Consider the following 26,170-nt stretch of genomic DNA (forward strand, 5'->3'; position numbering starts at 1 on the left):
TTCCCAGATCTTTATAAGAAAAAAGACAATTTTTTATAATATCACAAACAAATACAAATATTAAAGTAAATAATAAATATCAGATATAATCAGAAACATAAAAATTCTCGGTCTCACAAGTTCACCCCTACTAGGTTCATTAAGAAAAGAATCAATAATTTGATGGCTCCCATTTTTATCGATTAAAATATTTAGATGAGCTAAGCGTATCCCTACAACATTCATTTACTCATAAAATAAGTTTTGCAGGAGCCCTTGCTATTTCCATAAGGTTTTAAAGCTTATATATGTAGTAGAATCATAAAAGAACTTCAATGATATATTGATAAACTAACTTTGATTTTTCAATAGGTTGAGGAAATAAGACTTAGTGAGAGATTTGATGTGTATATTTGATTCATAGGCACATTTCTTTTTGACAAATGTCGACATCATGGTGAGAATGAGCTTCCAAGTGTTCATCATGGTTTTCAAAAGATGGAAAAACTAAATATTTCCTATTTATTAGGTTATTGTAGAAATTTTTGAAAATATGGATTGAATAAAATAATAGGAATATCTTTTGTATTGAGATGGAGAACGGATTTTCAATATGGAGTGGGGTAGAACTATTTCCTTATTTGTTCTTAAAAAATTCATGTTCGATCGAATGGCGACGTCGGTAACAAATTTAAGAACTTTGAAGAACCCTTTTTTCATGACTTTTTAATCAATCTTCGATAGAAGAACACTTGCAACTACGTCCTTATACCTGACTAGAACACTTTTAAACATAATACACAAGATTTTTTTGGTCGATCTATTATCCTCGCATTCGTAGAGCTTTCCCCGGAGAATTCAACTCTTTGAGCGGAATACACCTCGTCTATGATAATATAGAGACATTTATGTTCTTAACATCGAGCAAAGCTATTTTAAAACTCAAATAATCAGATGTTGAGTTATCTATTCCTGATTCCATCGATAAAATCCTGGTAACTATTTTGATGTGCTTTTCTGAAGGAAAAACAATTAAGCCAGACGAAATTATTTATTGATATTAAGTCGGACTTATTGTTTGCCATAGCACAGACATTCCTATAATTAGTGGAGAATATCTTCTCTCATATGGAGTTTTTGAATGAATTAATAGCTACTCTTATATAAATTCAAGATGATTACTTTTTTCCTTGAAGTTATCGATGGCATCTCTGATATCCTCCAAAATAAAGAATTAATCCATTTAACTACTCAAATAAGATAAAACATTGTTCACATTTTGATCCTCAGGTTCAAATTCATGAAACCAGGACAGCAACAATGCATTTCGTAAGATCTAAAAATTGATATTATTATATATCATGAATAATACATTTAGAGTTGTGGAGTTGGAGTTTTAAAACCATTATAAGATTCCACAACTATGTAATAACTAGTGAAGTGTGACTCAATCATCAAAAATAGTTATAATTGCAAACATTCGATGATAGTAAACACAAGGTCACCATGACAGGGCCAGATTTATCTTAATGGGGGTTGAAACCTAAGAGCCCCGCGTTGTACTTACTACAAAAAATGCTTAGTAGGTCGAGCGTCCCCCAAACATGAGCAGAGAAATTGCTCAAAACATCCAGCATCATTCTACACCTACACTATGGGGACCCCGCACGTTGTTGATCTGGAGCTTGGAGTTCACCTATTGTCGGATGCAGAAAGAACTTGATATAATAATTCAAATCTTACCCCTCTCCTTCATTTATACACGAATCATCTCTACTAAAAACTTCAGGATACTTTTAATGACTAAATGAAAAAGAAAAACAACGTACATATATCTACTAAGGTAAACCAAAAAAAAGGTACGTTCTCCATCTTTATAATACTCCCTGGATAAGGCAAGTACATAGTTTCCTTCATGTGAGAGACCAGTGGTCTGGTCTCGTTCGAAACCTCAAAGGAAGAATGGAACGATTTTTGGACTGATGGAAATTGTTCAAAATAATCAACAAGGTTGGGATGAAGAAAAGGTTGACTAGTTGCTTCAGTGCTGTGAAACGACATTGGGTAATGATGTTCTAAAATCTAACCCTGGCATCTTAAATTAAGTCGAAGAGACGGTCTTAGATGTGATAAAATCACAGTAATAGAGGAGATAAAGTGTGTTAAACACAGTTGGTAGTTGGTATGATTTACTTATTTGGCTAACTACCAGATAATTTCTGGGGTATTTTCTGTTTCTTTTTTGGGGAAAGGTTGTGTAATACTATAAAGGTAACGACGAGAGTTAGGTCTGTTAAAAACGTTGTAGGGAACGCGCAAAACTATCTCCGCTGGAGAAGAAGGATTTTTTATGAAATAAAAATAATATTAATTCAAACCACGAATAATCGTTTATATTTTCGAAATGGTACTCCCAATCCATGTTTTTCTTAATCCTTCTCTTTATCAATCTATCACCAGACAAAATTTCATTAAGCCTAGCACTTACCATATTTGTGGTTCATACCAATTTAGCCATTATATTTATATTAATCGTAACAAAACTTTTATAATTCCAATAAATTATAATTTTTTTATGCACTAACTCAACGGAATATATAGTTCATAGATGCCTTATTGGTATAATCATGGTCAATATTAAGTTTTCCTCAAAATAAGTCATATATAGTTTTAAGTAGCTAATTACTTTTATTTTAACATCTTGATATGTCTACATAGATTTTAGAAACATGGTTTTCAACAAATCCTTGTAATAGCCCAGGCACATTGCCAGTGTGAACTAAATGTAAATGCATTTATAGGGATATAAACATTTAAACTTAAAGATATACAATCACATATTTATCCTAATTTACAATGATAATTTAAATTAAATTAAAATATACTTTATTAATTTATAAAATGTTAATACTTTTAATATGGACAATGTCACTAATGTAAAATGTTAATATAAAATTAAAAATATGATAATAATAAATATAATAAACGATTTCTTATTAAATTCTAATTAATTAATAGTTATAATATGTAAGAAATATTACGTTATATTATAATTCAGATTAATCTATATCTATGAAATATAAATATTTAATTATTAATTATATAATTTTACAACACAAACGGTCTTCATCGCATCGCATACATAAAAAATATTAAATAATAATTAATACAGACAATTATCTTCTTTTCTTTTCTTCTCTCAACGTGAAAACATAAAATGAACATGATACATACGTCATAGCCAATAAACAAGCAATAACATTGAATTGAAAACGCGGAGAAGAAGGGATGAATTCCCAGTCGAAACCATCAAATTACTCCGTTCCTATCTAATAAATATTTAAAATACTTGCATCATTGAATTCAAAAGAAAAAGTTACATCAATTAAAATTAATTATCTTCTTCAAATCTAAATTTTTTTAAATCCTTTACATACCTATATAAGAAGAAAATTCAATTTTTGGTTTAGAAAAAGTGCCTAGAAAACTCAGTGTTTATCTAACAAATAGAAGTAATTTTTGTATCAACGACATTCTACACTCAGCATACATTACAGGAACCTATTTAAAGTACTTTATTAAGTTATTTTTCATTTTTTGTAACCTACCTACAATCAGTAATTCCAACCACAGAAGTGATATTTTCAACTCTGATTGACTACAATGTTATAATAAAAGGTTAATCAATCAAACTTATGTTATTTTGCTGACGTTGAAAGCTATAATACGCCTTTATATATAATTATTAATGACTGGCTAATGTACAAGAATGATCACTAAGACTAATTTACAATTCTTCAGAGGATTTCAAATGTAAACATATAAAGTTATAACTAGAAACCAAGGTTTATAGAAATAAAAGGTTTTACCTTAACACTTTTCCGACTGATGTTTGACTTCCAACACGCTTTTTAATAGTAACATGAAGAATATAACTGTAGCTATATATGTCCCTCCTTGACTGTTATTGTTAGAGTACCGTTATTATACTGTATGACGTCCAAATCTGTGTCTCCCAGCAGTCAGTACAGTACATCAAATTGAACATTCTACCCAGCTCGATTATATGATGAATGATAATATAACCTTGTATTTCTATTAACCTTACTATAGACTAGATTTTTGTAAGAACCCGAAGAGAAGGTGGGAGTGAGACAATGATGTTACTTAATTAGAACCCTCCTTCATATTAGCTGCCTGATTTGGGGAGGGTGAGAAAATGAATTATTGCTATAAAATAAGTACTTCTAGTTTAAAATACCATTAGTGCTACTTTTTAAATAATTAACAAAAATGAAGAAAGAACAATTGCAACAACCGTTTTTCCTTTATTAATCGCTAAACTAAGTTTTTTCTTTACACATATCCCTTCCTTAAGAATATTCTATGATTATTGCCCTCGAGAAAATGGACAGTGAATTATTACTATTGAGAAAATTGCCATTGATGAAAATTGGCAGAGTAGAAAATAGACTTTGGGAGAATTTCCTGTCATTTTAACAAATTAAAAATAAGTAAACTACACCATGCAGGTCAAAGATCTTCACAAAACATATATATCCCATCAAAAGCTCCGAAAGAGCCCCTGGCCCATGGGTTGATTAAGACTACGGTAAGTGTAATGATACGAATATATATTTAACGATAATTTAATTGTTATCATAATTTCCATGTACGTATTAATTTTCATTTTCCATATAATATGTAGTATCGAAGCTTTTATGCTCATATTTAAATATACCTACTTATTTGCTTAATAAAATATACTCGATTATATATAGATCTTCTTATACTTATGTATGTCATATTTTATACCTACAAAATACAAGCTCATAATGAATTAATGTAACAAGTCCAAAAAATATGAATATACCCAAATTTATTTTTAAATGCAAGTTTCAACGGCTATAATGTTTCAGAATCATTTTTAACGTAAGACTCATCAATTGATGTATCCAAAAAATGTGATGCAAGAAACTCTTCATTTAAATGACTCGCATTCTCTATTTTTTCTTCTTCGACCATTGGGGACATAGATTCGGGATGTGAGCAACGAATGTGAGTATTGAAATCCAAGGGGGACGATCCAATATCCAAATTACATCTGCAATAAAAGAATGTATATAAATAAAGATCATGAAAAAGAAAAATTATGGGTGAATCCTTACAAAGGACAACGTTGGTTGTTACCATCTTTTGAGCATTTTACATCATGCATGGTCATTAAATGTACATAAAAATCCTCAGTACTTTTTATAAGTCTACCACAAAGCAAGCATTGAACGTATTTAAAACTCTGGGGCGTGGATGGTTCCTGATATAAAGTATTTTCACTCTCATTTCTAAAGCTATTTATAAAATGAAATGTGAGATCTTTATCAATGTTATGCTTCATAAGCAAGTGTACTCGAATATCCGATAAACTATTAAAAGAGGAGTCGCAATGACGACATTTATAACCCTTCCTTGAACATCCATTGGCTTCTTTATGATATCCCAATAAATGTGCATTAAGCTCAGTCTCAGAGTGAAACACTAGTCCGCACCTATGAAGATAAAATAATTTTTAGAAAAGTTAAAAAATCTTAATAAATACCCACTTACAATTTACACTCTTTTCCTAAATTTTCTTTGATTCGCAAATGAACAGAAAGGTTTTTTTTTGATGAAAATACTTGTAAACAAACATTACAAGCAAAGTTCTTATTTTCTGAATGTGTTAATAAGTGTCTCTTCATGGAATAAGAATTTGTAAATACCTTTTTACATAATTCACACACCAAAAGTCCATTTCCAGTATGGATCCTCATATGATAGTTTAATTTTTGCTTTCGAGCAAATTTTTGTCCACAAACTTCACAACTCTAAAACAACGAAACATAGTTAATGATGATACTTCATTTTAAATGTATATATTCAATTTTCTCTCACAATTTTTATACTTAGGTGAGTCGATTCATGGGCCTTTTGAGCTGCACTATCCGAGAAAGCCTTAAGACAGTGTTTGCATTTGTAGGGTTTGATTCCTAAATGGATTCTTATGTGCCTTCGAAGATTAGATTTTTGAACAAATTCTTTTGGACAATGAGGACATATATATCTAGGGCCTGTGTGTATGAGTTGGTGTTCATTAAATGAGTCCCTTCTGTTAAACTCTTTCGAACAAAAAGAACATACAAAGTTTCCATGTTTAATTTTATGGTTTACCAATGAACTCTTAGTTGAAAATCCTTTATTGCACTCGCCACATGTAAAGGGAAGCAAACCTTTAAAAAAAGATAAAGAAAAGGACAAAGGTATATAAAAGCTTTTTAAACAAAATATTTAAAGCCTTACCATTGTGGACACGTCTATAATGCTCCTCTCTGGAATTTGAAGTTTGTAAAATAATATTACAAAATTCACATTTTAACTTTCTTATTTTAGCTTCTCCAACATCTACATTTTCATGATCCTCAATAACTATACTATTACTTTTTTCAATTAAATGAGATGTATCATTCATCTCTGAAGTCGTGGTATTCATATTTTCATGATTTCTTATCTTAGGATTTCGAGTCTGTGAAGCAAAAAAGAAAATCGTAATATATTTATAAATATATCCAATATCCGATTTGAAATACCTTATTATGATCTTTTTGAGAAATTAATGAACAACTTTTTTTCATGATTTTTAAGGGCTTTAACAGATTTGAACTTTAATTTGCAAACATTACATCCATTCTCTTCTTGGTCTTTATGCTTCTCCTTTACATGATCCTAAATTATATTATTTTAAAAATATTGTTTTGTAAAAAAAAAAAAAATAGGTAGTTAATATTTCTTCTTACATGGAGTTGACTTTTCCACTGAAAAAGAATTTGACATATATCACACTTATACGAAACATTGCTTCGAAGAGGCTCTGCTGGATGCATTCTTTGAAAATGTCTTCTTAACGCGTTTTTATTAGGACTTACATGCTTACAAATTTTACACTTGAAATCTCCATCTATTTTAGAATCTGGATGTTTTTTATTCATATGGGCATGCCGCTCTCCAAGGCTCCAAAAATTTTCACTGCAGTAGTTGCATTTTAAACTGTATTCTTCGGACATAAGAATGGAAGACTTGTGAATCTTTAATAAATGTTTTTTCATTGATTCTAAAGAATTTGTCATAGTTGGACAAAAGTCACATCTATAATTCTTTCCACTTTGACTATGAATCTCATCAACATGAGATTGTAATTTTAACGAAGACTTAAATCCCTCATCACATACAGAACAAATATAGGAACTTTTATCTTTTTCTAGTATTGATTTTGGTAATTTTTGGGGTATATCATTTAGTTCATTCATAATTTGTCCATTACCTGTTTTTTCGATAATCACGTTAACGTCATTTTCGGTAATAAAAATGCATTCAGAAGTATCCTCAAATTGTATTGATTCATAAGAGGAATTATCATTTTTCTTTTGGGAAATGGAAGACACTTTAAAATCTTTGAAACCATCATACGAAGCAAATAATATATTATAGGCCTCAACACCATGTATAGATGAAAGATGACTTCGAAGAGCACCAGTTTGATCTAATTTAAGTTCTACTTTCTCGCATAAATTGCATTTTATTCTTGACTTAGACTCAGAAATGGAAACTAAAGATCGGTCAAATTGTTTACTGATATCCAAATTTATATACCATGATTTATGGACGTTATGAGAATGACGAAAGTGCACATAAAATGATTCTTTATGAGTAAATATAAGATTCTTACAAAGAATACATGTTAATAGACCATGGATTTGAACCCGATGTTGAAATAACGAAAATACATCGTTGAAATTTGAGTGACATAATGAACATTCAAAAGAATTTCCTGCACAATTAGTATGACTATAGGTATTCAAATCTGAGATAATTTTAAAAAATGTATCACAGGCTAGGCAATACTTCAAATTATGATGAATCAACAAATGAAGTCCATAATCCTTGTCATTCCTCTTCTTGTTTGCACAATTCTTAACAGGGCAATCATAGCTATCGAGAGGATACTTTTGGGAACTGCATTTGCCATTAAAGTCTAAAGAGTAACCAACATTTTGAAATTCACTTGAATGATATTGAACATTATTGTTACACGAATTAGGTTCAAGGGTGAATCCAGATTGAGCCAAAATTTTAAACAAATGTAGAGAAGTAAAGTTATGCCAAACGCGATAATGATCGTATATCTTGTGAAGAGACTTCATTTTCAAGCAAAATGAACAAGTCGCAGTTAATGAATTCATATTTGATATTATTTTTATACCACTAAGAGCAATTTTGATCCACTCATTGAGAGTATATTGATTAACTTGTAGACGATGATTATTTGAAAAGTGTCCTTCAATTGTATCTTTTGAGAAAATTAAGTTACAGAAAGGGCAAAGATATGTATCATGGTGTTTTCGTAAGTGAATTATAAGACCATCATAGGTAGAAAATTGTTTTTTACAATTATCACAAGGAAAAAATGTATGAACTTCTTTTTCATGATTAAACAAGTCCACGGAAGTTTCAAAAATCAAATCACAATGAGGACAATAACTCCTTTCATGTAAAAATACTTGATGAAATAAGAATGCTCTTCTTGATTCAAATCCATCGATTTTGCATTCAATACAAGGTTGAGAGAGCGAATCCTGTTTACAAGGAAAAGACTCAATTATTCCTTCAACCCCTTGAATATCTTCATGGCAACCATTATCATCGGCATCAATTTCAATAATTTCAATAACACCATGAGTGGGAGAGCTACTATCTTCATCATAAGCTCCATCCAGATTAAGAGCAGGATTTAGTTTGATTCTTTTTGATGACTTTTTTCCTTTAATTCTGTTTTTTATTTGATTTGAAGATCTCGAATGAATCCATTTAACTCCATTAAATCCATGACAAACCAAGTTGCTATCATTTATGGTATTTGTAGGTTGAAAACCATGAAATATATTAGAATTGTTTTTTTTTGTTCTTGTGCTTTTGGTTTTGACTTTACCCATGCAAATCAACGGGTCTACTTCTTGTTCACTTCGCCTGTAATTGTATTTATCGATACTAATTTTACTCTTATTCATCGAGAGAGTTCCTATAAAAAAATACCCATTGAAATAATCATCATCATTGTCCAATAGAAACGAATCATCGGAAGATCCCATGTGTGATTGTAAATTATTTTCATTTTGTGAAGAATCCATTATCTTTGTCGAATTATTTGAAAATGACTTTCGATTTTTTTTATCCCTTCCACCTATATAAAACAACATAAATTGTTTGATTAAACATGCATTATTGTAAATAGATTTCTAATTACAAATGACATTTGTAGATGATTCTTGATTAGAGTTTCCATTTGAATTAGATTTAGTGAGTGCGCTTTGACTAGAAATCTTTCTGGGCCGATTATTTTCCGAATGACCACACCGTGGAAAATATTGAAGAAGTCTATAAAGTTTATCGAATTTGTCCTGACAAGTTTTACATCTGTCATAAAGGGGTGCAAAGAACCGAGGGACAGAATGTCTTTTATACAAAGCAAGAAGAGCTTTATCATAATCTTTGTGACATAATTCCTCTACGAGTAAATGGCTCTCAAGAATATCAAGATCCTTAAAACCATTTCCACAACTCAAGCAACCGTAAAAATTCTGGTTCTGTCGTTTTCTCTCTTCAACCGAATGATGTTCGAGGAGGTGATTGCTGAAATGCAAATGATCTTTGAAATAATATGATCCGCAGAGTCCACAATTCCATATCAAACTCTGAAAGACACAAGTTCAACAGGAAAATGAGTATATGTATTTGTCATTATAAAGACATTGCTTTTCTTATTATTTATTATATATTTAACGCCATGATTCAAGTTTAATCGAGAATAATGGACTACAAACCTCTTGCTCTTCAAAATGACTCCCGTTTTCATGTTCTACATTTGTATTATGTCCCCTAGAGGTTGAAATTTCTTTTAGATCCTTAAGTTCCTTCTCAAAAATATTCTCTATGTCTTCCAGGTTCTCCCAGAGAGATTCTTCTTCTTCTGTCTCCTGAAACGTCGACCTTCTTCTTCCAGACATGCTTTCAAGCAAATGTTTAAGTTTTTGAGGGAATATGAGGGTTCGAAATGACTTTTTCTCTCTCTTCTCTTTTATGACTATATTAGAATGCGTCACTCGAGGTTCGAACCTTGATCACTTGCTCGTCATGCCATCTACTCTGTTAAATTACGAGTGTTAATAATTTGCTACAAAGTTTAGTTCAGACATGATTTCACGAAAATATGAAGGGAATCTCTTAAATAATTTTTTCAACTCAATACTTTATTGATTGAAAAGTACAAGTAACAATGGAAGACATACTTCATAGTTTATAGATATATTTGACTACATACATGTGTATAAAGTATGACAGATGAATTAGAAACATATTATCAATACATGAAAGTGGAAATTTATTTGTATACCAGAATAGAAAATGCATCCTATTATAATCATCTAGGAATATGTGATGCATTAAGTATCTAATAACACCTTTTAAACAAAATAAATTTTACTCCCAAAATATGAACGTTTATGTTATTCATTTTAGCTCTTAATATATTCATCTCAAGCTTTAGATGGCTTTTCTAAAACTGTCTAAATATTAAAAATTTAAAAAACTATTTAAATAGGGTCAATTAAAATTTACAACAGTTATTGGATATCCGTATCAAAATTGGGTATTAATCAAATTATACCTATTTTTAATCGTAGAGTCTAAGTTATATATTTATAGCATTAGCTGAAATAGTTCAAATAGGATCTCTAATATAATCTATAGCAATTTCATGTAAATTTATGAAATATTGTATTGGGACATTGAACTAACGAATATGTACACATACTATGCATGGCTAAATATTTCGACATACATTGTATTTTTCTCCCAATTAGTGTCTCATTGGTATTGCCATGGATCCATTATTGGATCCTAACAAAGAGATTTGGAGTGAAATTATGCTATTCCTGTGTTTTTTCACTAATATATTCATTGATTAATCAATCTTATGGATTTTACATTCAGCCAACAACAATAACCTTTTGTATGGATAGAGTTAGATATCATATTTTATAAAAACAAATTTTGGACGATACACACTAGATAAATAAATATTAACCACGTCAATAAATTTAGACATAAATATATTGAAAATTATTTGTATTAAAATTATTTTAAATATACTTTTAATTTTATAACTGAAAATATTGGTATTAAATCATAATGCTCCATTATATTAGGTATAATTTATAACCTGATTAGTACTTATAGCTATAGTCTATTGTTCTTCGCAAATTTAAAATTTTGGAAAGGGGAAATTGCCTAGGTAATTTGTTCAAATATGAAATATGAGCTAGAATATAGGTAAAAAAAATTAGGGCATATTTGTAATCTATCACAATTTTATGTAAATCTAATCAATGATGGCATTAGCCACTTGAACCAGCGAATATGTATCGATACATATTATTTACATTGGTATATTTATAATTGCATATTAACATAAGATGTAATATTTTCAACTTACGTATAATTTTTCTGACGTCATTTGCCTTTTTGTGATGTCATCTTTTTTATGTTAGTGTTAAAAAACTAATGTTCTTTACTAAATAAGCAATAATTCTTATTTGTTGACTATTGTACTACTCTGGGGCGTTTGCTATTACTATTAGCATATTATTAGATTTATCATTTTATTTAAGATTACTTTTATTAATTATTGTTATAATATATATTTTTATACGAATTCTATACATTTTAAGAAGATTTTATTTTTAATTAAACTAAATGGAGGAAAAGGACGAGATCTTCAGTTCATTGGAGTTACTTGTTACAAAATTGGAAAGCTCGTCTGTTTTATATTCTGAACAAGGAGAACCTTCAGTTAAAGAGTTATTGGCTTCTTTGGAAAAATGTTTTCAGCATGGATTCAAAGCCCCGGCCTCTCTCTTAAATAGCTCAATATTCTTTCAAAATAACTGTTCTGTTAATGAACATGTTTCCTGGTGGAAGTTTATGAAGGAATGTGATTCAATGATAGATAATCAATGAATACAGCAAAAAAAGATATGATTTTCATAGATGATATTGACATATTATGTTATTGTATTACTTAACGTTAATCACGAGTTCTTACATTAATGATAAAATGCATGTCAAAATAATATTGTAGGGTTGATTATCTATCATTTTAATTTATGTTTCCTTCAGAAAATACTTTGTAAAGATGAAGTTTTAAGGATATCTAAAAACTTAAAGTCAGTGGATTCAGAAATGGGATGGGCTCGTTCTTGGCTACGAATTGCTCTGAATGAAAAAAGTCTCAAAAGAACTCTTTTATGTATTGAAGACAATGATGTGGAAGAGTTTTATGAGCCGTGGGCTATTTTACGCAGTCCTTCTTTGCAAAAAATGATACAATTATCCGATATCATTGAGTCACAAATAAAATTTGCCTTGGTTATTGATCATCCAGATCTTAATCAAAGTACAAAACAGAATGATTTAGAAGACTTTATTGTTGCTAGAGTATCTTCTCAGCCAACTAAAATATCCAATAGGTGAAGGATAGCTTGCTTTATAAATTCAAATTGTGAGTTGTTTTAAATTAGATTTTATTTATAGTCACAAGAAAAGTAAAAAACGAAAAAATCAAGTGGTTTGTTTGGACGACCAATCCAAAGATGTCAAAGGGAATGAATTAACTCAGGAAAAGACATCTGAAATTGAAGTAAAGACTATTGCAAAAAATATATCTCCTCATACTTCCTTGTCTTATGATGAGCTAAATCTCAATGAAAGTGGAGACGTAGAAGATGATGAGGATCAACCTTTGTTTTATTCGCCAAGACTGACTCCAATCAAAAATGTTGAAATTGGGACTCTTACACCCATCAAGTATGACACACTTCATTCATCATCCGAAGAAAATTCGTCGGGTAAGGATGAGGATATCATTACTTATGAAAAAGGAACAAAATCTGAGAAAGATGAGCTTAAATCTCACTTACTCTCTGTGCTTGACTCAAAAGAGGAACTTAAAAACCAACTTTGTTCATTAAAACTTATACTCGATAACGAAAATCGTAAAGTAGCATCTCTTAAAAATGAGTTGGATATAACAAAAAGAAATTCTAAAGAAAGAGATGATAAAAAAGATGCTCGTATTAGTATTCTTAGTAGAGAAAATGAACTCTTGAAACATCAATTAAAGAAATATGTCGGGGCTGTTCAACGTTTACAAGATGGGCCTAGAGCTTATGAAGTTTTATCAAAAATGGAGAAGGATTCTTATTTAGAGAGCAATTACCAACCCTATGTTGACTATCACTATGAAGCGTCTGAGTATGAAAAAAAACTTGTTCAAGTTGCTGAAATGCATGGTGAACTTTTAGAATTTAATGAATCTCTTCAAAGAAACTTAAATAGCAAGGACTCTCTCCTGAGACGATATAGACAAGAACTGATTCAACTTCGGGGTCCTATTGAGTTGGATGGAGAAGCCAACTTGGAGGACACTTCTGACCAGATATCAATTGAATCTTATACTAGCGCCAGACCTCTCATTAGTATATGGATTCCATCTGTCTTTCTCTCCGGTATACCCTCGTGTAACCCCTCATCGTCTAAACATCATGTCTACCAAGTATATCTCAGAATAGGGGACGAAGAGTGGAACGTCTATAGACGCTACTCAGAATTTTATATATTGAATAAACATTTGAAAAAACAAGAATCTCAAGTAGGATCCTTCGATTTTCCGCCAAAAAAGTCTCTAGGCTATCGCACTGAAAAAGTGGTTGAAGATAGGAAGACTAGACTACAAACTTATTTGAGGAAAGTTATCAACTTGATGATTAAGAAAAACTCATCACTAGCTGATAGGCCAAGCAAAGAAACCCTTGTAAGACTATTACCCTTCTTCGGAGAACACAGAGTTTCGAGAGACTTTCACGCAGAGGTTGACGTGAGTAACTTGTCAAGAAATATACAATCTCCTTCTATATTTTCAAGGCAGCGTAATCAACCAGGAGTACAATCAGTTCCTCAATTAGCTTTATAAGCATATTTACTATATTTCATCTTAGAGCAAAACCTGTGATATGAGATCATCGAAACATTTTATTTCATACTAAAACATATTAATAATATTTATACTCGAGGGTATCATAAGTCTAACAATTACTCAAAGAAAAAAAATGAAAGACAGATATTAATATATCTGACATAATAAATAATAATAGTAGTGTAAATTTATGCTAATAAATTATTGTGCAATGCAGTTAATGTCTATTAAGATATCACTGAGAAGAGTTTTGTCTTTGAGCGCGGCTTCTACCTCTTTTTCGTCGATCCTCAGCGAAACCTGTGACAAACGCGGTTCCTTCCTTTTTCCAGTTAATCTCAATGCAATGAGGCCTCGTGAATCTAGAAGAGAAGTCATAGAAATGCACTCAGATTCAGGGATGGGAGCCATGTTTCTCTTCTTACAAACGTTCACGTACGTTCGGTAAAGTTTACAGAAAGGAACCTCTTTACACACTTTTTTCTTTCTTTTATTTTCAATACTTTCGTGATCTGTGGTCATAAGAAGAAGACTAGCAATCAAGAGTTTCTGAACAAGGGGCAAATTCGCGTCAGAGTCCTTGAGAGATGAGCTCACTCTTGAACCATATACTTCATTGACAATTTTAAGGATAAGGGGGAGATCTACTGTAGGAAAGGTTGAATTTTCAGAATTAGTGAGTAGAGTCTGTTTACGAGCCTTGAGCTCTGCCATTTCAACTGCTCTTCGACAGACATCTAAAGCCATTCTTATATCACCGGAAAGTGCAGCAATTTTTCCAGCCAAGAACTTTATGGCATTTGGATGAATGACCGGGGCACTATTTTCGTCTCCTACACCTTTGAGACGATCAGAAATAATATCATTGATTTCTTGTCGAGAGTAAGCAGGAAAGGAGAGTTGTTGAGGACATATTCCAGTCCTAAGCTAAGGAGACAAAAAAAGCAATTTGTAAAACAATCAATTAATTAATCTTAAATATTTATATCAGTTCAATATACATATATTGTAAAAGGAATACCAAATGAGGGGACTCAAACCTCATGAGTCTCTCATCCCCTTAATATTCCTTTCAGAGATTACTCTTGCTACAACTTGCGGACCCGGACTTAATTTCCATTGATAAGAAGGGAATTTCCGTTGGCTAAAGGAGCAATTTTATAATACATAAATGAATGGAATATAACTACCTTCAATCTAGGGAGAATACGATCCGTGAGATTTAGCGCATTGGCGATTCCAACGAGTGTTAACTGAGTTTCATGAAGGAAAGGCCATTCAAAGAGAGTATAAAGGATCTCCTGATTTTTGGACTCAAGCTGGTCAATTTCATCGAGAACCAAGAGGAAATTGGATGAGGAGGATGTAATTCTCTTCTCAATGTCGGACTGAGGATCCTCACTCTCTCCAATTCCCAATTCCTTGGCAATATGCCCAAAAATAGCAGAAGGAGTCCTCAGAGACATACAATTCACAAAAACGAATTTCTGAAATGCATTTTGGAAGTCTCGCTGCAGTAAATACTGAATGCAAGCCGTTTTCCCAGTTCCAGGTGCACCTGAAACATACAAACTCCGTCCCTTCCTCTTAAAAAATTGCTTGAGTGCCTCAATTTGCGTCTTTCGACCCAGAAGGACATGCGAATCTTCATTCAGGGCGCACTTCAAGTCTTTGTAGCGCTTCAAATCAGGGCGATGGATTCGAACAGGAATGTTCGTTTTAGGAGATACATTAAATCGGGATTCGAGAGATTTCCTAGCCGAAGGACTGTTGAGCGAGACGTTCTGTAGGGCAGTGGTGGGGCTTGTAGCAGCACTTTTAGGCACTTTGAGTACTCTTTTGGATGGGGTCTTCTTAATTGGGGACTTGGGAAAGGTATTCGTGTTCTTCTTCACTGTCGATGAGCGGAGCTTTCGTACAGGGAAATCTATTTCTGTCTGTTGAGTAACAGGAGCCATGATCACTCAAATTACAGGATCCAACTGACTCCTTATATCTAACTAGCTTGTGGCTACCTTCTTGTCTCATTTCTTTTGCCCTCTCTTTCCCGGGCATTTAAAAACTCTCGTTCTGACGTCACTCGCTTAAATCCCAAGCCACTTTTTTCCCGCCGAAAACTCTAAAAATTAAATACATCAGGAGAGACCAAAGCCAGACTTTAGATGCGACTTGCTTGATAAATGATATACATTGTAATTGTTACATAAGTATAACCAAAGAGTTATAATACTTAGTACTAGAACTTATAGGCATAACATACTTTTCATGACAAGAAATGTTGGTCACTTTCCTCAATGTTCCTCAAAATTACTGTCATGCAAATAAAGATATTTAAGTTAATCATCCATTACAAAGTGTCAAGGAGTAATTCATGAATGGACATATTTTCTAATAAAAAGTCCTGATTTAAAACGATGTGAGCTCTTCACTTTCAGATTCAGCTGGATATAAGGCTCCGCAGGTGAAATATAAAATAGGATATGTTAAAATAATTACAAAAAGGTACTACAACAATTTGAAGTTATAACAATAAAACTAAAAAATATATAAAAAAAAACAATTAATCATTCTAAGAGAGAAAATTTTGATATTTAGATATATGTGCTTTAAATTTGACAGTTGCTAAGGCCTAACATCATTTTTCAATCATTAAATCGAAAGAAGTGGAGTTTTATGTTCTCCAAGAGTTAAGACCAAAGGAAGACCTCATAATGGAGTAGAGTGAACTCCTTCCTTGGGAATGAGATACCAGGATCGAAACCATGAAGAGATCAATTCGCGATGAGTAGAGAATTTTAATATTTCAAATATAAATGATAATTATTTAATATTTTATTTGAATTTTTACGAAGCGCAGTATTATATTATGATATTTAATAAATATATATTTTATTAATATATACACTAAGGCAACATTTTTGAAGTGAAATAAAAATACTTTTTATCAAAAAACTTATGTTAAGTATATTTTTCAGCCTGGAATTGCTACAAACACTACCTTTAACATTTTTCCACAATATAATTACAAAAAAATTACTCAAAGTAAAGTTTAAATTGGACATTTTATCCTTTAAAGTTAGGAGTCATTTTTTTGGGAAAGGATGTGCAATATATATAATGTAAATCTTAATGGAGAAAAGAAACATAAATTTTCCGGCATATATATGCAATAAGTAATTGCAGTGTTATTATTTAGTTTTTTTAAATGTATTTTTGGTTTATCATATATTCAAAAAATATACAAAATACTGTGATGCATACATTTCATAATTTAAAATAAAATATTAAAAATACTTGTAATTATGAATATCTTAGAATCAGCCTTTCAAAAACATATAGTAAATATGTTATAAAGACGGGTTACCATATCTATCGAGATTTTGTAAATATACGTCTATAAGCTTGGAACGGACCTGTAGACTTGTATTTTTAAGGACTTTCATATTATAATATAATAATTATTATTACTTATTAGTTAAGTAACATAATATTTTTAATTCAATTTTTAATTTGAGATGTATGTTCTATATGGATAATTATATAACCTGGTCACTTTAAGCCTCATCCCTGATTAGTGGTTTCTTTAATACTTGTGAATCTATTCTGTGATTGGAAAACGATTTGAGATTCTTAAAGATAATGTGCCTCTCTTTTCTCGATGGTTTTGTCTGCAAAGCATATTCTATTCCGCTATTGCATATAAATAGTTATTGTATCTTGTATCAAAACGTCCTATACTTATATTATTGAACTGAAGAGTTACGCAAGAAAAAATATAATGGAAAATACAGTGAGGAACTAAGAAATTTCTCATTCTCCACCCAAAAATCCTTCATTAAAACTCTTGTGTTCAATCCTCCTAAAGTCAACTCCTACTATAAATATACTCTTTCTTTGATAAGAGTCCTTTGGGTTCCTTAATGCTTATAACGCATGAATTGCTACTAAATATTCTATCACAAATATCAATTCCATTTATAAGTTTGAATTCGTACTGTACAGCAAATATAGACAATAATACATCTTGGACACTTCAAGCCTCATTCCTAATTTTCTTAGTACTCGTAAGACTATTTTTCCTTTGGAAAACATGTAGAAGATTATTTTAAACTATCAAAGATAATATACTTCTCCTTTCTCCGTATTTTGGTCTACAATGCATTATTCTATTATGTTATTACATATAAATAGTTATTGGGAACTATTAAGTGACTATGTGCTTTAAAAAATATAAGTGACTTCTTAACTTTAATAGATTTATATTGTAATATCTGAATGCCGTTGCAATTTCCAAACTTATTGACTTAGGAATGTTCTTCTAAATAGCTAAATTGCTTGTAAACATATTGAAATATTTTGAAGATGTACCATTTTTACATAAATAAATAAATCACTAAATATGTCCCATACGAGCTTATTATAAGTTTTTTGACTAAAAACAATAGTTAAAATTTATCAAAATAATAATACGATTGTTTGAGTATTAACTGAACAAATAAAAATCCTGTGTACGATTTTTAGCTCTTCACAATCTCTTGCTATCAATTCTATAAAATCATTATTTGTGATTTGGGGTCCATCAGGTAACTGGTACCCTTTATCCAAAATTGGTTTCTCAGGAGTTTGATTAGGTGAGGCACACCATGAAAGACGTAAATCTTCTTTCATGTGTCCGATGGATTCCAAAAATACGGAGAATCCTCAGCGATTCCTAATGTGGTACGCAGTCCCACATTTTTCTTGTATGGACTTGATCATAGGAAGGAGAGTAATCGTAACTTCTTTTTAAATCCAATTCATCAAAAGACAGCTCTCCAAGATACTTAAACTGATCGTTCTTTAGTGAAAATTCTGGAAGAGAAAACAATTTAAAATATTTACTTATAAATATTTATGCCAATACTGCAATTGCAATGTAATTCTACATGCGCTTGCCCTTCATTTTTTCCCCTCAAAATATCTAATAGTTTATGCTGAATCCCAGGGGCACATTTTAATTCTAAAATCCATTGTCTCGAAGTTGATAAAGCTGGCAAAGGGAGGGACAATTTCTTCGGAATTATAAGCATTTCCTCCAGCCATTGACATCAAAATAAGACACATTGAATGTAGTCTTCAGTCCAGTTTTTTGGCCTTGCATTCATCTTTTTGTTTATTAACACATTGACTTGGGTTGATGAAAATCGCTGCTGTAACTTATATTTTAAGGCTTGGGATTCTTGTCTCTTCGATACCTTCTGGTACTGATGTTTCTTTTGAAGAGAAATAACTCTTTTTTGAAGCCTACTTATTTTCAAAAGCAATTTTTTCTTCTCTTTCCTGAAATTAAGATATTCATCCCCTCAATATTAGCCTGAATTAGCACATTTTTGTATATTCTTTCTGATGAATGTTCAACTTTTATAGCCTCAGGTAAAGGGGATTCTTCCGAATAATCATTACTAATCACAGTTTGCAAATTTTACCCATGACTTGGGTTAAACCCGTGTAGTATAAAATATATTTTGCCCAAGATTTCACCATGTTTGGGTAAAATATATTTTCACTAATTAAATAAAATACATTTGATATGAAACTATTTAAAACACAAATAATTTTTCTATTATATATTTAAAATTAAAAAATATTAATAATCAATCTCTTGTGGTCCTCGCAGCATTCGATGGCAATAGAAAAGTTTGGCTGCTTTAACATTACCTAATGGGTTGCGGAGCGTGTTATGTACCAGTCCATAAGTACCAAATACTCTTTCAATCGAGGTGGAGGAAGAAACAGCAGTATACAATTGTTCCATCACTTTAATAAACCGGTTAGTCAATTAACATATTTTTACTAAGAGCTTACCACCAGCTTAGAAGATGAGTATTTATGGCATTAACGCCAAAAAAGGATGATGGTAGTGTTGCACCTTGTACCTCAAATGAGATTAAAACAGCGATAAATGATGAATCCTTGTCATTTAGCCAAGTCTGAGTTTTATACATCTGGTTGGCCTTGACATTTTGTGTGTAGAAGATATGCAGCAAGGTGACAATGCTGTGCTACGTCGTTGAAGCGCTTCTTAATGGCTGTCTTGTAAGGCTCAGGATATTTTACGTTGAAAAGGTACAAATAATTATGCAAGTGTCACTGGCATTTTTCAATGACACTGGCAATGGGTATCAGTTTTTCACATAAGTCTTCAGCTACAGATAGTACAGCAATGTTCTTCATCTTAGAACATATGTTAGTATCCATATCATCTGAATGCTTAGTAACAATTTTCTTATAGATCGGATAATTGGTTAAGAACGGTTACAAACGGGTTAAGTTACAGTTCCAACGGGTAGGACATGGCATTTTTATTAGAAACTAGAAATTTTCTCTTAAAAAAGATTTCAAATTCTCATCATGTTATTATTGATTACTTCCGCAAACAGTAACATCGTCTACATATACATGTGTCTTTTTGAGCCTTTCTTCACTAATATGAAGTCAATGATTCTTTGCAAGCTTGCAGCTCTATTTGTCACTCCAATAGGTATTCTTCGAAATTTATACAATTTCCTTCCGGCTTCAAACGGCGTATACTTTTTTTGCTTATTAAAAAGGGAATTTGATGATTTGCGTTCTTTAGGTCGATTGCACTGAATAACTTACTTAGAGCAACCCTAGAGATGAGATCTTCGATAATAGGTAAAGGATAGACATCTAATAACTTGAATATGTTGACTGTTGGAAGGTAATCAATCACCAGTTGTCTATTCTTCGTTTCATTTGTAGTAACCAGTAATTGAGCGCACCATGGAGATCTGCTGGGTTCTACGACACCCCCAACACCAGTCGATTCAACTCTCCCACGATAAACTTTTCATCTTACATTGAGTAGCGCCTTGTTTTAATTGCTACGAAATCATTGGACGTATAAGGTTTGTAATGTAATCTTTAACTAGCTGATGGGAGTCTAATAAGTAATAACTGGTGTCTCTCAGAATGCCCCTTAACCACGTTGCCAACATTGTAGAGTCCATCATTGGAAATTGATGAATGCTCACTTCATAATTCTTACTTACACTGGAACTACATCCAGGAGCAGAACACGTATTAATCATGGGGGAGGCAAATTCGCAGGAGTTTTATCGACGACTAACAAAATAGAATTGTAAACTATTAATTCATATTTAAGACATCACCTCTGAATGGTAGTAAAAAAGCTTACTCTTTTTAAGTCGCACTTTCATATGTTTCTATTCTTTTTTGGGGAAAATTTAATATGTAATGGCTAAGTTAAAAAAAAAAAAGACCGAAAATCAACATGGTAACCCTAACAATTTGAAAAAGTTTTTGGAGAAGAGAAAGAATAATGCTCATGACGTTTTATTAGAACAGGTACAATTAGTTGTGACAAGAGAGGAAGCAAAAAGTGATATAACATGGAGATTTACTAGAATTACTCTCATGTCGATCCCCAATTCTAGTCAAAGTCCAACACGGACTTACAATTGTTACTCTGTAACAAATCGTCAGGGTTACACGCAATCTTTTATGCACCAATGACATAATATTACCTGAAGATATTGTTCTTTTAGAAAACCTACCATCAAATGTTGTATCTTTAAAGCATTTTGAAATGGTAGCAGATTTTCAAAAAGATTTTGTCCTCAAGCCAGCTTATAAATTTGATAATTCTATAATAAATCTGATTAAATTGCATAAGATGAAGGTTGGTCCACCCTTGAATTTCTGGTCCCATGATGTGAATAAGGCTATTAAATACATGGTTGAGGAGAACATTTGTGGCAATACTGTTTTAGCTACCCCCTGGTTTATTGACAAATTGAAAAAAAAGAAGCTCAATATGAGTATTACGGTGTGCCAAGACATATAATATAATTTTTTCTCCAAAATTTGAAATGAGTACCCCCCCGCCCATTTTTTCCTATTTGATCTCAGCTACTCAAATATGAAAAAGAAAGATGAGAAAGACAAGGATAACAGGTCCTGACGAGAGCTTAAAGTCAATTTGGTAACTTGATCGCAGGGTGGACTGGGAAGTTTACATTCAAAAGAAGATTACTCCAAAAGTACTTATCATAAATGTATTATCTCGTTTTGGAGAGCACGAGAGATTTCGTTTCTCTGTTGGAGTTGGGTAGCCCCTTTTTGTCGACAGGGAGAACGTTCGTTTGTCTACGAAAGGCAGAGCAATACGGGCTATACCTCAGTTTGGGCCTCGTGGAGGAAGGAAGAGAACCATGGTCACTTACAAGAAGTGAAGTGTGTGTCCGTGTCAGGGATGATCAAAGTGGATTTCATCCCATGAAGTTCTGGTTCTCCGTTGTTCATACTCTCCCGTTCACCTCATTGGGTTATGAATGTGCAATGTCTGGATCATCCAGAGTTGGAATAGAAGTAGCAATATAGCTACCGTTGTATCAAGGACTCCCGTAAACAGGACAAGACACTGCGGTCACGCGTTTCCAAATGGGGATTTCCTTATTCTTGAGGGTGATAATTTTGGTAAGAATACAAAAGCTTGCGAGGAGAAGAGAAGAAATACGTATGACGTAAAAAAGAAAAGGTACCATCAAAAAGTACAAAGTTAGTCAAAGTCTACAAGTCAGATGATTTTGCTTGAAAATTAGCTTCTGAATTCTTAGCTGCCATTTTCTTTTTGTTAAAAATAGGATATCATCATTCAGTGTAGCACTTAAATTTTTACACATGACATTAAACAAAGCGAATGAAATTCTTTGATGAAAAGCTAACTAGGAGTGTCCTTCCTCGAACTTTACTCCCACAACGATAATAATTTTATAGTTTAAACTGTCCTGCATCCTGCCAATGAATGTGGCAACAAATGAAGCTCTAGGATTTAGGCTGCCAAGTAAACTGTCATTCTCTTCAGGAGTAGCTGTGATGTAAGAGAACATGGAGTAAGCATGTAAAGACAGGAGAGGTAGAGAAGGTCGGATGGAGTCGAGAACCCCCCTCCCTCTGCTCATTATTTTGATGAACTCTTTCAGGTCTACACGCTGATTGGTTGGACTATCGAAGGTTATTGAGTCCGGAGGTGCGTCTCTGATGACCATTAACTCTTGGCATGATGTACAGCTGATCTTCTTCTACAAAGAAAAACCAATATACCCGGCAACAAAGTATCACTCTCTCCCTTGGAAGCTAGTTCTTGGAGGTCATCTGGTTGTCAGTCCAAATGAGCTTAGCTTTCACGAGGTCTTCGTTCAGCAGAGCTTTAATTTCTGAAGTAGTCATACCTGAAAATTTAAAAAAGTAAAATATTATAATGATATTATCATATTGTAAAAATAAATAATACCTAAATAAAGAAGCTTACTATTAACAAACATCTTATTTACCTGAGAATTTGACAAAACTCAGAATACGAATCCTTTTCTCTGCTTCCAGGATCTATCTCACGCTGATGTAGTAGATACTTCCACTTAGTTGTCTGTACCCGCCAAAACTTCATTCGATTGGATCAGACTGGAACATGCCGAGGAGAACATAGGAGAAGTCTTCATCTAGGAGAAAATACTCTGCCAGGTCTGCTACGGCAAAGCACGTCTGCTTTGTTGCTAGGAAGGTTTCTGATGTGAGGCCAGGTGCTTTACTGTTTTGCCACTCGATGAGAAAGTCGACAAAAACTCTCAAGAAACAGAGCCCACGTTTGTTCTTCTTAGAGATTGGTTCCCGAAGCTCATCTCTTTTTTCGTAGCCAATTCCAGATGTCTCGACGTTCAGGATATTCCACATAGTTCTGACAAACTCTAAAAATTGGGCTGTGTCTTTAGACTCCGGTCTGTTGTCTTCTATGGAGTAGTACTTAAGTGCTCCAATGGATGATTCGTGAAACACAGCATGCTGTTGTAGTTCATTAGACTGTTGAGCCCTACGTGACGTGGTCTCATCTTGAGTTGGTCTTGATGAAGCTTTAGGTGTTGGGACAGTTTGGACATAGGGATGGTACTACATCTGGTTTGAGGTACCTGTAAAAGAAGGACAGTTATTAGCATACACATCAAAAGTGAGCAGCTGTCTTACCTCTTCTTTAGATCCTTGCCAAGGGTCTGAAAGTGGTTGAAATGTAGAGAACACAGCTTTGTACTTTTGGACTGTGCCTAATCTGTCTTCTTCAGATCTGTTTCTCTTGGAATGGATCTCAGCAAGGCCGGGGGTTCTGTCCTTGTTTCGACACAAATTGTGGCTCGTTGTCATAGCCCCATCTTCACCCAGGAGCACAACACTTAGTGTACCTGATTGGAATTACAAAACACTATAAAGATAGCGTCCACTAAGTAATTAATAGTTAAATAGTTATTACTTATAGTCAAGGGTGATAATTTTGGTAAGAATACAAAAGCGTGCGAGGAGAAGAGAAGAAATACTTATGGCATCATTGATTAAATAATATACATCTTCTTCTATTAAGCAAGAACGTTATCATTCCCGCCTTTATTATTCAATATTAATATAATAATATTAGATGGGGATAGTCGATAGAGAACTGAATAAAATACCTAAAATAACGTCGCCTTCTGTCTGGATTTCTGAAAATGGAGGCCTAGGAATTTGGAAAATACTTACCGGATGAGAAACAGATGGTTTGTTGGATTTGTCGATATAAATGTGCTTTAGTCCCCTGTCTAGAATTACACGCCACTCATTATCCTCATCTCATAACTAGAGTATGGATATTCATCTATAAAATCAATTTAACGATGAATACATCAAGTCAGACTTTAACTCTGATCTCACAACGATGCTTATTGCATGTACCTTATCCATTGATAATTATCTACGCTCAAAAAATTTATGGAGAAATACAAGGGTAAACATATCCCTACCCAAGGAACCATCATTAAATTAATAGAGGATGTTGGTACTGATGTCATTTATAGAAATACATATAAAAATGTTTTGAGTCGTCCACACCAAATGACGATCAAGTTATCAGTAAAAAGTATAAAATATTTACTAATATCGAAATGGAACTTTGAATTTTGTACTATCTCACAGTAAGTATGCAATTTCTTTTAAAATCTAACGATAAAATATGATTCTATTTTAGCTAAACATATCAAGAATTATGATACACAACTCAGTAAAGGGCAAAAACAACTGCTTAAATGGTCACAACAACGGGGGTAGTAGCTTTGGATGGTTTGCAACTAGTTTGTCTGAGACTAGTTTCCTTACTTAAAGACTTGGGTATGATAATTAGGTTTTCCAATATTACATAGTCAATAAATATTACTTTTTTATCACTTAAGGCTTAGCTATGGTTGATGGGCTCCCAGAAATGGTGTTCAGAAAACTCATAAAAGGCAAAAACAACTGTTTAAATGGTCACAACAACGAGGGTAGTTACATTGGGTGTTGCATTATAATTAACAATTGTGTATATCCTTCATGATAATAGTATGTTGTTATATAAGCATACCTAAATAACGGGGAAAAATCTTTTTTGATGCTCTTAATAGGGAGTAATATCGTCGGACATTACTACATAATTAGCTTTTGCTCTAAATCTTTACGATGAATTTATTTCTAACATTTTTTTATTAATATATTTATTGTCTAATTTTATGATTTTGACATTTACTTTATTATTAATAATTAGTTAGATCTCATCGGTAGAGATATATCTATCCTGTGCACAATTGTATATAGCAACTTCCACATGAAGAAGAGGGGTGATTATCTTTTTGATTAAACTCCACGTCTCGCTTGTGTATTGCAACCTAAAGTTATGACATATTTAACTGAATTCCGATGTTAGAACAAGAAAAAATTATCTGGATCAATCTATTATTTCAATATTCTGTATTTATAATTTATTATTATTAATTGTTATATGATTTTAATTGTTTAATTTTGTATATTTAACTTAAATGTTTAATGGTTTATTTTTTAGCATGTAGATTATATTTAATTAAAGCCTTCTTTTTTAAATCTGGAACTTTAAATATATTTCGAAATACTCTACTTTGTCGTTTCATTAGTTATTATTCTGAGAATATGATTATTAATTAATTACAATTTCATGGAGTGTGACGTTTTCAAATCTACTGT

General features: G+C 32.2%; 3 protein-coding genes and 1 long non-coding RNA gene across 6 annotated transcripts; 2 read left to right on the top strand and 2 right to left on the bottom strand.

Annotated features, from left to right (window-relative positions):
• Positions 1-4,596: 4,596 nt before the first annotated feature.
• LOC121118882 (uncharacterized) lies at positions 4,597-11,560 on the bottom strand. 3 transcript variants are annotated; one of them, XM_071888545.1, is made up of 11 exons: positions 9,891-11,560; positions 9,314-9,761; positions 9,103-9,250; positions 6,810-9,036; positions 6,603-6,738; positions 6,316-6,538; positions 5,911-6,245; positions 5,584-5,843; positions 5,387-5,525; positions 5,148-5,327; positions 4,597-5,083 (listed from the first exon to the last, which is right to left on the bottom strand). In XM_071888545.1, the coding sequence occupies exons 1-5, from the start codon at positions 10,071-10,073 to the stop codon at positions 6,607-6,609; spliced, it is 3,138 nt and encodes a 1,045-aa protein (XP_071744646.1). In that variant the 5' UTR covers positions 10,074-11,560; the 3' UTR covers positions 4,597-5,083; positions 5,148-5,327; positions 5,387-5,525; positions 5,584-5,843; positions 5,911-6,245; positions 6,316-6,538; positions 6,603-6,606. The 3 variants fall into 3 exon arrangements, with proteins under 3 accessions (XP_071744646.1, XP_071744645.1, XP_040569410.1); XM_071888544.1 differs by having other exon boundaries at positions 6,810-9,250; positions 9,891-10,287; XM_040713476.2 differs by lacking the exons at positions 9,103-9,250; positions 9,314-9,761; positions 9,891-11,560 and having other exon boundaries at positions 4,597-4,794; positions 4,853-5,083; positions 5,148-5,525; positions 6,810-8,480.
• Positions 11,561-11,583: 23 nt separating this feature from the next.
• On the top strand, positions 11,584-14,314 carry LOC121118883 (uncharacterized). The gene is made up of 2 exons (XM_071888546.1): positions 11,584-12,593; positions 12,658-14,314. Exons 1-2 carry the CDS (start codon positions 12,307-12,309, stop codon positions 14,093-14,095), a joined length of 1,725 nt encoding a protein of 574 aa, XP_071744647.1. The 5' UTR covers positions 11,584-12,306; the 3' UTR covers positions 14,096-14,314.
• Cdc6 (Cell division cycle 6) lies at positions 14,137-16,160 on the bottom strand. The gene is made up of 2 exons (XM_040713478.2): positions 15,289-16,160; positions 14,137-15,025 (listed from the first exon to the last, which is right to left on the bottom strand). Exons 1-2 carry the CDS (start codon positions 16,054-16,056, stop codon positions 14,300-14,302), a joined length of 1,494 nt encoding a protein of 497 aa, XP_040569412.1. The 5' UTR covers positions 16,057-16,160; the 3' UTR covers positions 14,137-14,299.
• An 8,213-nt stretch (positions 16,161-24,373) lies between these two features.
• LOC139905425 (uncharacterized) lies at positions 24,374-26,083 on the top strand. Its single transcript, XR_011780143.1, has 3 exons — positions 24,374-25,113; positions 25,167-25,306; positions 25,369-26,083. It is a non-coding gene; the product is annotated as an uncharacterized lncRNA (long non-coding RNA).
• Positions 26,084-26,170: the final 87 nt, after the last annotated feature.

The sequence above is a fragment of the Lepeophtheirus salmonis genome, chromosome 5 (assembly GCF_016086655.4).
Source record: "Lepeophtheirus salmonis chromosome 5, UVic_Lsal_1.4, whole genome shotgun sequence".
In the NCBI taxonomy this organism is placed as follows: domain Eukaryota; kingdom Metazoa; phylum Arthropoda; class Copepoda; order Siphonostomatoida; family Caligidae; genus Lepeophtheirus; species Lepeophtheirus salmonis.

Bases quoted from the DNA above. Each gene is read 5' to 3' on its own strand.
- LOC121118882 (XM_071888544.1), bottom strand. From the start codon at position 10,073: ATGTCTGGAAGAAGAAGGTCGACGTTTCAGGAGACAGAAGAAGAAGAA. The intron at 9,762-9,890 runs GTTTGTAGTCCA...TGTGTCTTTCAG, and splicing joins GTCATTTTGAAGAGCAAGAG to AGTTTGATATGGAATTGTGG. The intron at 9,251-9,313 runs GTAATTAGAAAT...TGTTTTATATAG, and splicing joins ATCATCTACAAATGTCATTT to GTGGAAGGGATAAAAAAAAT.
- LOC121118883 (XM_071888546.1), top strand. From the start codon at position 12,307: ATGGGATGGGCTCGTTCTTGGCTACGAATTGCTCTGAATGAAAAAAGT. The intron at 12,594-12,657 runs GTGAAGGATAGC...TTTTATTTATAG, and splicing joins CCAACTAAAATATCCAATAG to TCACAAGAAAAGTAAAAAAC.
- Cdc6 (XM_040713478.2), bottom strand. From the start codon at position 16,056: ATGGCTCCTGTTACTCAACAGACAGAAATAGATTTCCCTGTACGAAAG. The intron at 15,026-15,288 runs GTAGTTATATTC...TTGTCTCCTTAG, and splicing joins GTATTCTCCCTAGATTGAAG to CTTAGGACTGGAATATGTCC.